Genomic DNA, 18,895 nt, shown 5'->3' with positions numbered 1-18,895 from the left:
CTGGACATGAACATGAAACAAAAAAGTGACACTGACTCAAATGAAGAACTCGAACTATGTGGAAAGAGAATGAAATCCAAGGACTTAGCCAAACATCATAATTATAAGTGAAGTTACATATTTTTAACTATAACAAAGTCTGTTATAATTATTATGTTTGCGCAAACATAAACGATAATGAGTCAAACTTACTACTTATTGAACAACTCATACAGCTTAAAAAGCTCGACAAGGTTTTTATAGTCACACACCTAAAAATAATCATTCAGAAGTCTTATGAACTAGAAGGTTGCCAACTACATAAACTATAAGTTTGGATTTTTTCGGTGTATATTCTGATTTTTCCCATATCTGTATTCAGCTCGACCAGATTCGGAGCGAGCTAATTGATTTGCAGGATGCCGAAACTTCAATTCAATTCCAGAAAGCTGATCCGGCCTGACTGTGCGAGGAGTCCCGCAAAAGAGAGCAGCGAAAGATTCACCCTGCTGGGGGCGGAAATTTGATGCTCCTTGCAATTAAAAATGCACTCTCACCACAATAATCTCCAGTTGTTCGATTAATAGCCGTAGGTATTAACGAGCCCAGCATAAGGGCGTTGGATTTGTTTAATAAAAAAATATCTAATGAACACACAAAAGCTTTTATTTTTTAACAGTTTAAATGTAGCCGAACCATATATTATAAGCTTGAAATACAATGGAAGACCATAAATCAATAGTAACCCAGACAGTATTCGTTTTTCTTCTAGATTTATTGTTAAACTGTTCTATCCACTTATCCGCGAGCGGTAATGGCGGCGGCGGGCATATCCAACCGGTTCGGATTTTGACGTTTATTGGGGGAAAGTCAAAACAGTGCCATTCTCCTCCTCACCCCTTCATCCACCGTTCGGTGGCGCCAACCGATTGCGATCCCCAAGAAATGTCAAAATTCGAATCGGTTATTTGTGCCCGCCGCCGCCATTACCGCTCGCGGATAAGTGGATAACCATTTGTTATGAAGTGAATTGTCTGAAAAACTGGATAGTATATTGACCATATCCTTTACTGTATTACGAAAAATTTGTTCGAGAAAACGAGCGATTTTTTATGGTAACCTATCTTAACCGCCTATTCCACATACTGTTATTACCGCTGTGGATTACCGCTTGTCAAACAGGCAAATCTGTACATAGAATGGTTAGCTTACTGTTATCTCCGATCGAGTCTCCGATAGTCTGAGAAACTATTAAATGACAATTGCTAATGAGCCTCTGCACGAATTTGGCGTACTGCTCACTCCCACAGAAAACTTGAAAACAGTTCGCACAGTAAAAGTCAAATGTGACTTTTACTGTGCGCGCTGTTTTCAAATTTTCTGTGGGAGTGAGCAGGACAGGGCAAATTCGTGCAGAGGCTCATGATCATATACAGTATGAGAAACGTTGCATTTACAGTTTGTGGTTATGCGGGCTTAAACTTAGCTTGGGGTCAACCAGGCGAATAGTGAAATAGTGTGGGATGTATACTATTTAGTATAGATTTTTTTCTGAGTACGAAAATATGATCGAACTAATTGTTCCGGGGTTAGATCGTCGTATGGTTCCATAACGGTAACTAGGCATACTATGTAATCTTTCACAATCAGAAAAATTAAAAAAAAATGTTGTCGAAAAAAGATTCCGTTTTTAACACGGTCCCGTTTTTGGCAACTGAAAATATTTTTATGCAATTCAGTACCATAATTTATATTTTATATAACTTATTTTGGTATCATAATGGCCAATTTTTCCGAACTGGTTCATTATGCAACTGAAATGAGTTGCATAATGAAAAATAGTTGTATAATGTTCATAATGCAACTCATTTGAGTTGCATTATGAACATTATGCAACTCAAATGGGTTGCATTATGAAAAAATCATTGCATAAAATTTTGTATGGAACTCGTTGCAAAACTCGATTTTTTCAGCACTCTTCGTATTTATCCAACTCGGCAAGCCTCGTTGGATAAATGTACGACTCGTGCTGAAAAAATCAACTTTTTGCAACTCGTTACATAAATAACTATTTTTTGCCAAAATCGGAACCACACTGTATAGTTTTCATCAGGGATGGGATCATTCATTTGCACTCTTGACTCCAATCCAAATGTTCGACGCTCTCCGGTTGGAAGTTCCTACTTTTTACGAGAGATAAGAATCCACTCCCTGTTTGGGAGAAAAGCAAGGGGAGAAAAGTCAAAGAATTTTTATGGATCTAGGAAACTATAGATCCCCGTTCTGCGAATTCCTTCGCTTCCCCTGGATTTGAACCGTCCCCACAATAACTTTTACAGCACATTAAATATAAATATAAATTTTATAATAATTTTCCCGGGAACCAACACCTACTTCGAGACATGCAGCCTCCCCTCTGGTAAGTTTTCCGTCTTCATTTGTCACTCTTCTCCTTCAACTCCCAGCATGCGTTCTCATTCCCGCACCAGCACTCTTCCACAAACCAGAACGAGACGACTAGCGGTGTGCGTCATCCTCGCATCCGAGACGAAGACGAGCGCAGTGGTGGTGGTCAGAAAAAGAGAAGGCGAAAAAAATCAGCAAATCAATCGATAAACAACACTCCGCATTCGTCGTCGTTGCGTTCGGGCATTCGATCGTCGCGAGTTTTTCTCGATTACGGAATTTTCTTCCCTAAATTTACTGTGAGCCGTGCAGTGGACAATCAAAATTCTCAGTTCCTGGACCGTGTGGCGGGGGAGTGCAGTGCAGTTGTAGTTCAGTGCAATCAAAGAATACTTCCAGCTGCTCAGCAGTGTGCAAAAAGTGGGTGCGTGCGTGAAGAAGAAATTTTCCTGTTTCGTGGGAGTGGAAAATCAATTTTTGTCCCCATCGTTCCCGAGTCAACGGGGAAGAGGAAAAAAAAAGGGAACGGATCCTGGAAAATCCTCGGGTGTGGATGATTTGGTGCTGGTGGAGAAAAGATTCGCCTTTTTGCCGTTTTTCCGGAATTTTGGAAAAGCTGGAAAAGAACGGATGAAAAAAGAGGGCAATCGAGAATGTGTCAAGCAGAGTGGGGGGAAGTGAATCCCAGTGGCCACTGGAAGTGGTGTGGCACCCCGACCACCGAGGCCTGATTCTCACAATCCGTGAGCAAATAGCAAAAAAGTGAAGGAAAAAAGTGTCATTTCAGGGTGTTTGAATCCGAGTCAAATATCTCAGTGCAAGTGACGTGATTTTTTCTCTTAGTTTGGTGCGATTCGTAGTGAACGAATCGAATTTAACAGAAAATCTGTGGATTGTGAGAGTGGGGGGATAGGCCAAGTACCAGCACCAACAGATTGAAGAACATCCAGCTCAAGTAGAAGAGTAGAATTTCCGGAGGTTGACACCCACACGCAGCAGCGCACAGGAACGTACGAGGAGCGGAGAAGAACGAAGGAAGCGGAGACAGTTAGTAGCATTCACAGTATACATAACAGTCCTTGGTGACGGCGAGCAGTAGGCGATGAGTAGAAGTGTCACCCGAAAGGTAAGTGCATGTAGCAGCAGTAACAGAACAGTAGGCGAATCAACGCCGCGGAGGAGGAAGAAGGAGAAGTCATGGAAATGCTCGGATTCCTTTGACCCAATTACGGGGAGGGGCTGGGAAATTTGCATTTCGGTTGCTTGGATGACGGAAGTTTTATTGTTTTATATGCGGGTTGGCTTTTTTTCGGGGGGCGGATGAAGAAAACGACACTCATTTGGATTAGTGATGCATTTCGTAAGCTGCGGTGCCAGCAAAGTTGGACAAATGGTTGAAAAACAGTTACACCATTCGTCTACCCGAGAGCGGTATAATCCGATTATACCTGGTTAACTTGATTTTTCGAAGAATTAAGTACCTATGGAAAGGAAGGGGCGTTATATTCGTTTGATTCATAAATAACTTTTGTTTGAAGTTGTTCTCACACTTTTTAACGAAGTAATACCGTAAATCCTTCCAATGGATTGAAACAGATAAGAAGGAAATTAGGTAACAAATTGGCTTTGGCTTTCCCCTTATCCTCTAAAGTAAACTGCATTTTCAGTTTTTCATCTAAAAGTGACATAAGACAGAAAAACCAGATCTTCCAGGAAAATAGATATTTAATCTTGGCACTTCCAAATTGCAACATATACCTAAAGATTGTATAGTAACTCTATGATATACTTGTGTCTAAAGTACCGAACATTCCCTGGCTAAAAATATCCTGTAAAATTCAGGTTGATGTCTTTGTAGAAACTCCTGTTTGGATATCTGGACGAGAGTTCTCATAAATAGAAGAAATCCAAGAAGAAATCGACATTGATTTTTCATAAGGGCCTAACTGACTTGATCGATTTCTCTTCGTCGACTCTCTCTTTTGTTGATAACTTGATCAAAACGAACAAAATCATTATTCTTTTTGTTTCTATAGCAAGATGTAGTCATCTCCTTCGCATTTCAATCAATTTTTTTTGGGAAAACTCAATACACATTCTGTAATAAAACAAAGAGAGCATTGATGAAGAGAAATCGAAAATGTTAGTTGGGCCCTAATGAAGATTCAGTGTCGAAATCTCTACAGGACATCTGAGGAATCCCTAAAGAATTGTCAGGAGGATTCCCCTTAAAGAAATATCTGGACGAATTCCTGGAGAAATACTTCGAAGCTATTTCTGATGCAATGTTTAGAACCTTCTGTCCTATGTTTTTAAGGAATGTTCACAGAAATGACTTTGAGCAAATATGCCTAAAATTCCACAAGGTATCTCTTGAATAAATTCTGAAAGAACACAGACAACAAAATTTAAAAGAGCAAGAAAAACACTTTTAAAGGAATTTCTGGAGGAATTTCTGATGACATTTTTAACAGAAATCTTCAAAAAATCACTAAAAAATTTTTTGAAAACATATCACAAATATCCAATAAGAGATATCTTTGAAATCAAATGAGAGAGGAGTAAGATGAGAATCTCAAATTGTTGATGTTGTGTCATCTGAAAACAACATCAACAATTTGAGATTCTCATCTTACTCCTCTCTCATTTGATTTCAAAGATATCTCTTATTGGATATTTGTGATATACAAAAAAGAAAATCTAAACGAACACCCTTAGCAAATTTATTCATACATATACTAGCTTTTATAACTAAACGCAACACGATGAAATTGAATATAATAACCTTATATTTTAAAAGCATTGTTTAACCCTGCAGTAGTCACGGATTTTTCTTTTCTAGTGCATTATTCCTTCTGAAGCTCATAATATTTTGTTTGTTAATATCTACAAACCTTTCGTAAGAAATCATATTTGAACTCTTTTAGAAATATAGAACTCTTTTGGGACTAATCCAGGATTTCCTCCATGATTACCTTCAACATTTTCTCCCTGTAAGAATTCCTGAAGGTAATTCCCCTAGAGAAATACTTCAAAAACTTCCTGGAGGTATTTCCGGAGAGCTCCAACATAATGGAATCCTTGGAAATATTCTTGAACTCAACTGAAGGAATTCCTGAACGATTCGCTGGAATACATTCAAACAGAAATGTCGGAAGGAATTCCTGGTGCATTCGAAAAAAATCCGGGAGGAATCCCTGGGTGAGATCCGGATGGATCCTCTGGAGAAAAATCTGAAAAATCTCTGGAGGAATTATTGCAAAAATGTCTGATGGAAACTCCAAAAGAAACTACTGTAGGAATTCTCGAAAGAATCCCTGGAATATTTTAGGGCAACTTCTTGGATCAATTCCAAGATAGATTTGTGGAGAAATACCTACACAAATTTCTAAAGGAGATCCCTGGTGAAGTACTGGAACAAATCCTAAGATAAGTCCTAAAATAATCGTTGGAGGAACCCTTGAGGTATTCCAAGGGGATTTTTTTTAAAGAATCCCTAAATAAATAAATAAAACGAACACCCTCAAGCAATCCCTAAAAAAACTCCTCGAGGAATCTCTGGAGGAGTACCTATCTAAAGAAAGTCATGGATAATTTGTTGAAGGATTTCTTGGAGAATATTCCTGAATATATTATTGAAGGAGTCGAAGGATGAATTTCTGAATGAGTTATTTTGCAGGAGCTGCTGGAGGCATTCTTGAAGGAATTCATGGATGAATTCCTGAAAAAAAATCCATGGAAGAACTCCTTAAGGATTTCTTGGAGAAAATTGTGAAAGAATTCCTGGATAACTTCTTGGAGAATCGCTGAAAAAATGTCTATAGAAATTCTTGAAGTACCGTAAAACGGGGTATCATTGATCAGCGGGGTAACATTGATCGACTTGACCGACCTCATGAAATGCTCAAGCAAGCATTTTACATTGAATCAGTTTCTCCTATCGAATGGTATATCATAATCTGCTATCATTTAGCTATTAAATGACATGAAATTAATGAAAATTGAATTTCATAAACATTGAAATAAATGGATTTTTCCATAACTGTGTTCCGTATTGCAATGAGATACATTGTCAAACATTCGTGCTTGGCGTGAATACTAGATACAATATGAGGTTCGAAATCACTGTATTACTTCAATATGATATCCTAAAAATGGATTTAATAACCGAAACGTCTATGAAAATGCTACTTTTCAATAAAATATACGATATATTAAAAGCAGGGTCTCAATTCCTTAAGCCATTGCCTACATTTAGGCGTTATTCGCGATTTGGAGGATTTTAATCCTAAAATATTTCAAAAAGTACATAACTTGTAAGAATTTGGACAACATATTCGAAATCAGCGACCCCGAATTTAGTAAGAAAGGGTATTTTCAACACAAACAAACATTGATCACTGACATGATCAATGTTACCCCAAATCAACAAAATCAAAAATTAGATTTAAAAACCTATTTAAACACGTTTTAAAGTTTTACAATACTTTTTCGAGCAGCTTAACACATACTCAAAGGGCCAGTACTTGTTTTAAAAATATAAAACATTTAACTTTTGCTAAAACAAGAGAATTATTCAAGAAAGATCGGAAATTCTGATCAATGTTACCCCGGATTACGGTACTTCAAAAAAGTCTTCAGGTATTACTGGAGGCATCTCTGGAGATATTCTTGGGTGAATCCATGGGAACGATTTCAGAAGTATCTGGACGAATCCCTGAGGAATTTAAGAGACGAACCAGCCTAGGGCTGAAAGTCTTTTAAATAAAGACAAATCAATCAAATCAAACAACCTGAGGAATTTCTGAAAGCATTAAAACCAATTCCTGGTAAATCCCTGGAGGAGTTTTTGGAGGAATACATGGAGGAATTCCTGAAGAAATTCCTGATTGAATTTCAGGAAGAATCCCCAGTGGTATTCTAGGAGGAATCCAGGGAAAAATTTCTGAAGAAATCCCTTGAGTAATTCCTGGAGGAATTCCTAATGGAATTTTTGAGGTATTCCTGAATTCCTAGAAAATCTCCGGCGGCATATCTGGAGAAATTTGTGGAGGATTGCCTGAAGGAATGCCCGAAGGAATACCTGCAACAATTCATGGAGGAATCTCTGGAGGAAATCCTGGACGAAATCCTGTAGGTTTTCCTGGAAGAATCTTGAAGCAATTTCTGGAGAAATTCCTAGAGGAATCTTCAGACTCTAGTTTAATTTAAAAACACTTCACTAATACTTTACTTTTGCAAAAGAAAATAAAAAATGAATAACTCTTTTAAAGAAAAACTAGAAAGGACGAGCAAATTCCTTTTAATTCTACTACTGTGCTTATCTTCGGACAGATAGGCCTATTTCGTCTGTGACTTACAGACTTCTTCAGTGTCAAGTGCTCGACTGAAGAAAACCTCGCATTCGTTGTGGTATTTATACTAGGAGTGTATGTGTAGGTACGTGTGTGGGTAAAAGTGTAGGTATAAAAATGTAGGTACAAAATTGTAGGTACATATTTGTAAAAAAGGGGGTGTATCTGCCTGTTAGAAAACAGGGTGTCAATAAGATACCTAAAGCTAGGAAAATTCCTACCGATTTGGTAGGTAGTCAATTGGTGTTTGTTGTGTTATTTTTTCCTGCCGATTTGGTAGGTAGTCAATTTGTGTTTTGTGTATTGTGTAATGTTTTGTGTGTGTTAGGTAAAAATTTAAACAGCCACGTGTACCCATTGCCCTGATCCTTGTTAAGTAGTTTTTTATTGTTTTGTTTGTAAATTTCTAAACTTTCTGCAACATCAAGTTTCCATGGGTTTGTAATGTGTCGTAAGAGTTTAATATTTGAAGTATTCATAAAATGTCCTTCATTGAAAATATGTTCAGCAACTTTAGATTTAAAATGATGAATGAGTCCCTTGTCTGTGTCTTTGTGTGCTTTTGATACTTCCGTTATGTGTTCTTTGAATCGTGTGTTGAGTGTGCGTTTTGTTTGTCCTATGTATATTTTGTCACAGTGATTACATGTTACTTTGTAAACACCAGATTTTGTTAAGTTGTCCAACGGGTCTTTCGTAGATCCTAAGAGAGTTTGAAGTTGGTTAGCTTTGCTTGTGAAAACTAATTCAAAACCAAACTTTCTGAGAATTGGTCGGAGTTTTTTGGTGTCATTGTTGTAGTTCACAGTTATCCGATTAAGTGTAGGTTCTGTCCGTGTCAGTGTAGTCAAAGAACGTCTGTATTGTTGTTGTGTCTTTTTGTTGATGATCTGTTGTATTGTTTGTTTTGTGTAACCGTTCAACTGTGCTGTTTCGAAAATGTAATTAAGTTCTTTCTTTTTTCCTGTTTCACTAAGTGGAAGTGTCTGCATTCGGTGTATCATGTGATTGAAGGATGCAATTTTGTGTTGATGTGAGTGATTTGATGAATTTGGAATAGTGCGTTGAGTGTGTGTCGGTTTTCTGTAAATTTCGAAGGAAAGTGTTGATTCTTGTTTTACGATGAGTATGTCCAAAAATGGTAGTTGGTTGTTCTGTTCAATTTCACAAGTGAATTCGATGTTTTTGTGTGCATTATTGATATTGTTCAAGATTTCAGGTAAAAGATGTTTCTTAACAATGCTAAACACGTCGTCAACGTATCTCCACCAGACTTCAGGAAGCTGTTTGTTGTTTTCTAAGCGTTTTTCCAAATTTGCCATAAAAATTTCACTTAAAAATGGAGAAAGTGGATTGCCCATGGGGGCACCATTAAGTTGTTTGTAGGTTTCATTTCTGAACGAAAAATAATTTTCTTCCATACAAAGTTTGGTTAATTTGATGTATGTACGAACTTTCTTAATCCAATCTGAATTTGAATCTTCATATTGGTTCAGAAGCCAATCTTCTAGTAGGTTAATGGCCTCTTTAACTGGAATGCTTGGAAATAGTGATTTAACGTCGAATGAAACTAAAATTTCATCGTCGTTAACGGATAAATTCTGTACTAGTTCTGTGAATTGTTCGGAATTCTTGACAGATCTACTGTGAAATTTTTTAGGCATGTTTTGGAATTCTTGTACTAAATATTTGGCAATTTTGTGTGTAGGTGAACCAATGGCTGAAACAATCTCACGCATTTCATTTCCAGGTTTATGAACTTTGGGAAGTCCTTTTATTCTTGGCAATGAAGGGTTAGATTCTTTCAGGCTTTTAATGACGCTTCCTAAAACTGGTGTAGACTCTTTGAGAGTTTTGTCAACACGTCTTACTAATCCTGGAAGAGGATCAGTACGTTGTTTTCGGTAAGGTCCATTTTGAATCTTGTTATTCATTATTTCATCATAGCCCTCTTTGTTCATGATTACTGTTTTGTTTCCTTTGTCAGCTTTCAGATAGAAAACTGGTTTCTGGTTAAGTTCTTTGATTATTCGTTGTTCTTTCAGGTGTTCTTTGTTCAATTTGTTTTGTTGTGTGTTTTGAATAGTGTTAGCTGTTTGTGTTCTGATTTCTTGAATCTGTGGTGTCTGTAAATTGTTCGTGTTGATAGCTGTTTCAATGTCGATTATGGTTTGTGTTGAATCTGGTTTAGAGTGTACTGCGTAGTTAAGACCTTTGTTGAGGAGGGTCAACTGTTCTTCCGTAAACTGTTCGGAAGAGCGATTGACCACTAACCCAGTTAGTTCTTGTGTTGTGTTTTGTGGTTATGTAGAAGAACATGTAAACTTCGGATTTTGCATCTTTAATGCTTTAAGTTTTTTATCTAGTAATTTCCTTTTTCTTTCTGATTCACAAAATTCTGCAACTTTTACTTTTGTTAGAAAATTAGGGAAAGATTCAGGATAATCTTTCGCTAACTTTAAATGGAGAGAATAACATTCCAAAGTTTTCATGTTGATCTTGCTGTGTAGTTTTTTGATGCTTTCTTTGATGAGTGTTTGTTCAAGTGTCTTTACTATGTTGGGGTTTGTGGCTGTTTTAACTTTTACCTTGTGACTTACGGGAGTAAGCCTGTACTCTATACACTTCTTGAGAAACGCGATATCCTTGTGTAATCCTGCGATGGTCTTCTTCAACTCGATGAACTTATTCGGCTCTGACTTTGGCTTGGTTGCCATCTTCACTTTACTATTACTTTAGAGCTTTTAGTAGAACTTGTTACTTCAGACTCTAGTTTAATTTAAAAACACTTCACTAATACTTTACTTTTGCAAAAGAAAATAAAAAATGAATAACTCTTTTAAAGAAAAACTAGAAAGGACGAGCAAATTCCTTTTAATTCTACTACTGTGCTTATCTTCGGACAGATAGGCCTATTTCGTCTGTGACTTACAGACTTCTTCAGTGTCAAGTGCTCGACTGAAGAAAACCTCGCATTCGTTGTGGTATTTATACTAGGAGTGTATGTGTAGGTACGTGTGTGGGTAAAAGTGTAGGTATAAAAATGTAGGTACAAAATTGTAGGTACATATTTGTAAAAAAGGGGGTGTATCTGCCTGTTAGAAAACAGGGTGTCAATAAGATACCTAAAGCTAGGAAAATTCCTACCGATTTGGTAGGTAGTCAATTGGTGTTTGTTGTGTTATTTTTTCCTGCCGATTTGGTAGGTAGTCAATTTGTGTTTTGTGTATTGTGTAATGTTTTGTGTGTGTTAGGTAAAAATTTAAACAGCCACGTGTACCCATTGCCCTGATCCTTGTTAAGTAGTTTTTTATTGTTTTGTTTGTAAATTTCTAAACTTTCTGCAACATCAAGTTTCCATGGGTTTGTAATGTGTCGTAAGAGTTTAATATTTGAAGTATTCATAAAATGTCCTTCATTGAAAATATGTTCAGCAACTTTAGATTTAAAATGATGAATGAGTCCCTTGTCTGTGTCTTTGTGTGCTTTTGATACTTCCGTTATGTGTTCTTTGAATCGTGTGTTGAGTGTGCGTTTTGTTTGTCCTATGTATATTTTGTCACAGTGATTACATGTTACTTTGTAAACACCAGATTTTGTTAAGTTGTCCAACGGGTCTTTCGTAGATCCTAAGAGAGTTTGAAGTTGGTTAGCTTTGCTTGTGAAAACTAATTCAAAACCAAACTTTCTGAGAATTGGTCGGAGTTTTTTGGTGTCATTGTTGTAGTTCACAGTTATCCGTTTAAGTGTAGGTTCTGTCCGTGTCAGTGTAGTCAAAGAACGTCTGTATTGTTGTTGTGTCTTTTTGTTGATGATCTGTTGTATTGTTTGTTTTGTGTAACCGTTCAACTGTGCTGTTTCGAAAATGTAATTAAGTTCTTTCTTTTTTCCTGTTTCACTAAGTGGAAGTGTCTGCATTCGGTGTATCATGTGATTGAAGGATGCAATTTTGTGTTGATGTGAGTGATTTGATGAATTTGGAATAGTGCGTTGAGTGTGTGTCGGTTTTCTGTAAATTTCGAAGGAAAGTGTTGATTCTTGTTTTACGATGAGTATGTCCAAAAATGGTAGTTGGTTGTTCTGTTCAATTTCACAAGTGAATTCGATGTTTTTGTGTGCATTATTGATATTGTTCAAGATTTCAGGTAAAAGATGTTTCTTAACAATGCTAAACACGTCGTCAACGTATCTCCACCAGACTTCAGGAAGCTGTTTGTTGTTTTCTAAGCGTTTTTCCAAATTTGCCATAAAAATTTCACTTAAAAATGGAGAAAGTGGATTGCCCATGGGGGCACCATTAAGTTGTTTGTAGGTTTCATTTCTGAACGAAAAATAATTTTCTTCCATACAAAGTTTGGTTAATTTGATGTATGTACGAACTTTCTTAATCCAATCTGAATTTGAATCTTCATATTGGTTCAGAAGCCAATCTTCTAGTAGGTTAATGGCCTCTTTAGTTTCATTCGACGTTAAATCACTATTTCCAAGCATTCCAGTTAAAGAGGCCATTAACCTACTAGAAGATTGGCTTCTGAACCAATATGAAGATTCAAATTCAGATTGGATTAAGAAAGTTCGTACATACATCAAATTAACCAAACTTTGTATGGAAGAAAATTATTTTTCGTTCAGAAATGAAACCTACAAACAACTTAATGGTGCCCCCATGGGCAATCCACTTTCTCCATTTTTAAGTGAAATTTTTATGGCAAATTTGGAAAAACGCTTAGAAAACAACAAACAGCTTCCTGAAGTCTGGTGGAGATACGTTGACGACGTGTTTAGCATTGTTAAGAAACATCTTTTACCTGAAATCTTGAACAATATCAATAATGCACACAAAAACATCGAATTCACTTGTGAAATTGAACAGAACAACCAACTACCATTTTTGGACATACTCATCGTAAAACAAGAATCAACACTTTCCTTCGAAATTTACAGAAAACCGACACACACTCAACGCACTATTCCAAATTCATCAAATCACTCACATCAACACAAAATTGCATCCTTCAATCACATGATACACCGAATGCAGACACTTCCACTTAGTGAAACAGGAAAAAAGAAAGAACTTAATTACATTTTCGAAACAGCACAGTTGAACGGTTACACAAAACAAACAATACAACAGATCATCAACAAAAAGACACAACAACAATACAGACGTTCTTTGACTACACTGACACGGACAGAACCTACACTTAAACGGATAACTGTGAACTACAACAATGACACCAAAAAACTCCGACCAATTCTCAGAAAGTTTGGTTTTGAATTAGTTTTCACAAGCAAAGCTAACCAACTTCAAACTCTCTTAGGATCTACGAAAGACCCGTTGGACAACTTAACAAAATCTGGTGTTTACAAAGTAACATGTAATCACTGTGACAAAATATACATAGGACAAACAAAACGCACACTCAACACACGATTCAAAGAACACATAACGGAAGTATCAAAAGCACACAAAGACACAGACAAGGGACTCATTCATCATTTTAAATCTAAAGTTGCTGAACATATTTTCAATGAAGGACATTTTATGAATACTTCAAATATTAAACTCTTACGACACATTACAAACCCATGGAAACTTGATGTTGCAGAAAGTTTAGAAATTTACAAACAAAACAATAAAAAACTACTTAACAAGGATCAGGGCAATGGGTACACGTGGCTGTTTAAATTTTTACCTAACACACACAAAACATTACACAATACACAAAACACAAATTGACTACCTACCAAATCGGCAGGAAAAAATAACACAACAAACACCAATTGACTACCTACCAAATCGGTAGGAATTTTCCTAGCTTTAGGTATCTTATTGACACCCTGTTTTCTAACAGGCAGATACACCCCCTTTTTTACAAATATGTACCTACAATTTTGTACCTACATTTTTATACCTACACTTTTACCCACACACGTACCTACACATACACTCCTAGTATAAATACCACAACGAATGCGAGGTTTTCTTCAGTCGAGCACTTGACACTGAAGAAGTCTGTAAGTCACAGACGAAATAGGCCTATCTGTCCGAAGATAAGCACAGTAGTAGAATTAAAAGGAATTTGCTCGTCCTTTCTAGTTTTTCTTTAAAAGAGTTATTCATTTTTTATTTTCTTTTGCAAAAGTAAAGTATTAGTGAAGTGTTTTTAAATTAAACTAGAGTCTGAAGTAACAAGTTCTACTAAAAGCTCTAAAGTAATAGTAAAGCCTAGAGGAATGCCTGAAGCAATTCCTGAGGAAAAGCCTGGAGGAATGCCTGGAGGAACACGTTGGGGAATTCTTGGAGGGATCGCTAGAACAATCCCTGGAGTAATTCTTGGAGGAATCCCTGAAAGAGAAATTCTTGGATAAACTTCTGTAGGAGTCCCTGGAGGAGTTCCTGTAGGAATACCTGGAAATAATCCTGGAATAATTTCTGAAAGCATCCATAAAAGAATTCCTGGAAGAGTCCTAGGAGGATGTACTGAGGGGATTCCTGGAGGAATGCCTGGAGGAAATCTTGAATGAATACCTGCAGCAGTCCCTGAAGGCATTTCTAGAATCTGGAAATCCACGAGGAATACATCTAGCAATACCTGGAGATATGCCTGTAGGAATTCCTGGGATAAATCCCTGGAGCAATTCGTGGAGGAATACCTGGAGAAATGCCTGGAGGAATGCCTATCGGAATTCGTGGAGAAATCCCAAGGGGAACTTCTGGAGGAATTTCTAGTGGAATTCCTAGGATTGTTTATAGGAATTCATAGAGGAATCTTTTGAGGAATTCGTAGAGGAACTTCTGGAAGAACACTTGCAAAAATCTCTGGAGGATTTTTTGGATTTCCTACAGGAACCTCTACAGAAATTCCCGAAGGAATCCCTAGAGAAATCCCTGGAGGAATCTAAAGAGGAATTTCTTGAGAAATTTCTGGAAGAATCCCTGGAGGAATGCCATGAGTAATTCCTGGAGGATATTTTTGAGGCATCCATGGAGGTTTTCCTGGTGAAATTCCTGGAGGAATTGCTGCAGGAATTTCTGAAAGAATATCATGAAGAAGGCGTAGAGGAATTCCTTGAGGAATCTCTGAGGAAATCCCAGGACGAATTCCTGATGCAATCCCAGGCGGATTTTCTGAATAAATCCCCGGAATTCTTGAAAAAATCTTGAGGGGTGGATTCCTTGAGGAACCCCTGGAGGAATTCCTGGAAGAGTCCCTAGAAGCCTTCCTGGATGAAATCCTGGAGTAATGCCTGGAGCAATTCCTGAAAGAATACCCGGAGGAAAATCTGGAGGAATTTGTGTTGGAGTATTTGTGGGAATTCCTATAAAAATCCTTGATGCAATCTCTGGAGGAATCTCTGGAAGAATTCCTGTAGGAATTTCTAAATAAATTTTAGGAGGAATTCCTATAGGAATCACTGGAGAAAGCCCTGGCCAAATTCCCCGAGGAATGCCTAAAGCAATGCCTGGAGGAATCCCAGCAGAAATCTCCGGAAGTATCCTAAAATGAGTTCTTGGAGGAATTCCTAGAAAAATCCATAGAGGAAACCGCAGAGTATTTCCTAGAGGAATCTCTGAATGAATGCCTGGAAGAATTCCTGGAGAAACCCTGAAAGAACCCAAGGATGAATCTCGTAAGTAATCTTAAGAGGAATTCCTAAGGGAATCCCTTAACAATTCCTGGAGGAATTCCAGGAAGAATCCTTGGAGGAATTTTCGAAATATTTCCTGGAGTAGTTCCGGAAAGAATCCCAGAAAATTTTCCCAAGTGAATCTCTGGAGTAAATCCTGAGAGAAACCCTGAAGAAATTCTTGGGGGAATCCCTGGAGGAAGTCATGACGGAATACTTGAAAGATTTCCTGAAGAAACCCTAGGAGGAATCCCGGAAGCATTTCTATGAAAAATTTTTTAGGAAATCCCAGGAGAGCTTTCTAAATTAATTTCTGGTATAGTTTCTGTAGGAATCCCTAGAAATAAATCTAAAGGAATCCATACATTCTGCTGTAATTTCTAGACGAATGATTGAAGGAATCCTTGGACGGTCTCCGAAAGGATTTTTTGTGCAGAATATTGGAGGAATTTCTGGGTTAATGCTTGATGCAATCGTTGAAACAATCTCTACCGGAATTTTCGAAGAAGTATAATATTATGGAGAAATCCCTGAAAACGAATATGGATGATGCTGAAAATGGCAGGACGGTCCAAAATTTTTCAAAAATTGAAATCTCAGTGGTTTTTCAAGATTTTAAGCTGAAATTTTGTATACATCAAGGGGAATAGTTGAACATCCCCTTGCACCCTCCCCCTTTTGGTGGGGTGTCGAAATAGGTGGCTTTTTTGTAGTTTTCGGAAACGTTCCATGGAATTGTTTGTAATCATTATTTATGTCATTGAAAAATAGCTTTCGGAGATACTTGATACCCGATTTACTTCGGTGATCACGTCCAATAAACCTAGATCACCTCAAGGCCTCTCCAGTACGTTATGGAATTTAATCCATATGATCTGTAAGCGCCTGAATCTAATCAATGCAATAAATTCATGGAACTATTATGCAGAATACTCTGTAGAGTCGCAAGACATAAGCTGACAACTGTATTCGGTTTGTTCGGATGTTCTAGGATATCCAAACTATCCTGGAGTTAAGACTTACATGGTCAACAGAATCTACCGCAGCTCCAATTCAATATAACTTTGTAGCATTTGACAGTTATGTTCCGAGTTACTTTGTAATTGAACGAGAAGTGTATTTCACTGTTTCGGGACATTACAAGGTTTGCAAAATGTCCTGAAGTTCAGGACTTTCAAGTTCTACAAAATCTACCACAATCGCCATTGAAATTACCTTTGCGGTTATCGGCCATTGTTATCCATGGTACTCCGAAATGTTACGAGAACATCTTTCTGAGGTTGTACGATGTTGTAAGGTGTGCAACATGTCCAGGAGTTCAGGATTTTCAAGGTCTACAGAATCTACCGCAATCACCATGCAATCTACGTTAGCGATTATCGGTCAGTTTTATCCATGGTACTCCGAAATGTCACGGATTTTTTTTTAATTGTACGATATTGTAAGATATGCAAAATGTCCTGCAGTTCAGGACTTTCAAGGTCTACAGAATCTACCGCAATCACCATGCAATCTACGTTAGCGGTTATCGGTCATTGTTAGTCCATGGTACTCCGAAATGTTACGAGTAAATCTTTCTGATATTGTAAGGTATGCAAAATGTCCTGGAGGTCAGGACTTTCAAGGTCTACAGAATCTACCGCAATCACATGCAATCTACATTAGCGATTATCGGTCATTTTTGTAAATGATACTCCGAAATGTTACGAGTGAATCTTTCTAAAGTTGTACGATATTGTAAGGTATTCAAAATGTCCTGCAGTTCAGGACTTTCAAGGTCTACAGAATCTACCGCAATCACATGCAATCTACGTTAGCGGTTATCGGTCATTGTTATCCATGGTACTCCGAAATGTTACGAGTAAATCTTTCTGAGGTTGTACGATATTGTAAGGTATACAAAATGTCCAGGAGTTCAGGATATTCATGATGAAATTCATTTTCCGTATGAAATGGAGGCAGAACCAGCAGAGCAATTGCGCTTGGTAGTCCGATATTCCTACGATATTCCACAAGAACATCAAAAGGCTGAGATGATGGAGGAAGATGGCCAACCGGAACAGTTCGACGAAACTGACGACGACGAGACGGTAGCATCGTCGCTCACTTCGCACACGGAACACCACGAGTCCGAGGGATAAACGTTGGTGAGGTGTAGCGATCGAGAACGCACTTTACCGGAGAAGTTGGTTACAGCCTAAAACAATCACCTATATGTTGGAACGATCGATTCAACAACGCACTCCTAAAAATGGGCTGTAAGAGATCAAGACTCGATTATTGCCTGTAAACAAAGTTGGACAATGAAGATGAACTCATCCTGATTCTGTACGTAGATGACCTCTCAGTTGCCGACCGCAATCTGAAATCGATCATGGAGCTGAAAAAACGTTTAGCTTCGATGTTCGAGATATCCGACTGTGAAGAGTTGCGACACTTTTTTAGGATGAAAATCATCTACCACCGCGCGTTTCAACAAACGCGTTTGTGTCACATTGGAGACTTTTCTGGATCCTTACACGCACATCAACTCCACTAACAGAATGAGCGATCTTCATGCTGAAGAAGTTGTTGCAGAAAGGCTCCAATTTGACAGAATTAGTTGCGACTATCCCTATACAGTAGACACTCGGTAACTATAACATGTTTACGTTTCACTTAGTGAACAAAATTTGATACTTAATACGACGGACAGATGTCAACAAACTTCATCCGACTGTTCGTTTGAGCTAACACGGCGCACCATTTTGATGTTTTGCGGTGTGATAACTGCAAACTTGTTGCACTTACAGGACTTGCAGTTAGAAAGCATTCCAGTTAAACCGTTTGCGCCGACCGAACGTTTACTGTATTTGAGCTTGGTTCAATGTGATTCTTGTCATAAGTTTATATCATATTGTGTTATGATGTTATAATATTTGTCTATAACTTCTTATGTTATAAACTAGATGCAGGATGATGTTAAAATATCTAAAATTGTAACAAAAAGTACACTGGTCAAGAAAATATCCTATTTTGTTTTAATCAGATCAAAATTATAACAAAATGTGATATGAATTTTAGCCTCATGATTACAAAATTCTATTAAGATTTGATACAATTTTGTAACATTATTTTCCAAATATCGAACAATTATAACATAATGTGATATACACTAAACTCTTTTTTTACACGGTTTTTTACACGGCTTTTTTTACACAGTTTCTCGAATTAACACGAGTTTTTCAACTTTCTCGCGCTAAAAGGAAGAAAGGTGATTTATGATGATGTAAGAGGTCTGCAGGAAAGGGATGTGTGGAGGGGGGAGGGGGTGTATGTTTGTTGAAGGGGGGGGGGGGGGGGGGGTTAATATATGGGGGGCTAGGAGGGGTTAAATGGGGGTTTTCCTGAAGGTGATTTCTGGAGTATGGTTCAGCGTCCTAAAGGTCCATGGAGCATAGTTCTGAAGAGAAGTGATTTTCAAGGATATTCTAGGGCATCCTAGAACTTCCGCGAATAAAGGCCTTAAGGGGAAAGGAAGC

General features: G+C 37.7%; 2 protein-coding genes across 2 annotated transcripts in view; one reads left to right on the top strand and one right to left on the bottom strand.

Annotated features, from left to right (window-relative positions):
- Positions 1 to 2,557: 2,557 nt before the first annotated feature.
- Positions 2,558 to 18,895, top strand: part of LOC109409413 (uncharacterized) — a 193,665-nt gene continuing 177,327 nt past the window's right edge. The window contains exon 1 of the mRNA XM_062845113.1: positions 2,558 to 3,511. The gene's annotated coding sequence lies outside the window, so the exon portion shown is untranslated. The remainder of the gene's footprint in view (positions 3,512 to 18,895) is intronic.
- On the bottom strand, positions 7,560 to 18,659 carry LOC134285074 (uncharacterized). Its single transcript, XM_062845104.1, has 2 exons — positions 13,608 to 18,659; positions 7,560 to 10,527 (listed from the first exon to the last, which is right to left on the bottom strand). Exon 2 carries the CDS (start codon positions 9,698 to 9,700, stop codon positions 8,024 to 8,026), a length of 1,677 nt encoding a protein of 558 aa, XP_062701088.1. The 5' UTR covers positions 9,701 to 10,527; positions 13,608 to 18,659; the 3' UTR covers positions 7,560 to 8,023.

The sequence above is a fragment of the Aedes albopictus genome, chromosome 1 (genome assembly GCF_035046485.1).
Source record: "Aedes albopictus strain Foshan chromosome 1, AalbF5, whole genome shotgun sequence".
Lineage (NCBI taxonomy): Eukaryota > Metazoa > Arthropoda > Insecta > Diptera > Culicidae > Aedes > Aedes albopictus.
The sequence above is the reverse complement of the archived record's forward strand: the minus strand, read 5'-3'. Positions and strand labels throughout refer to the sequence as shown.

Bases quoted from the DNA above. Each gene is read 5' to 3' on its own strand.
- LOC134285074 (XM_062845104.1), bottom strand. From the start codon at position 9,700: ATGAACAAAGAGGGCTATGATGAAATAATGAATAACAAGATTCAAAAT.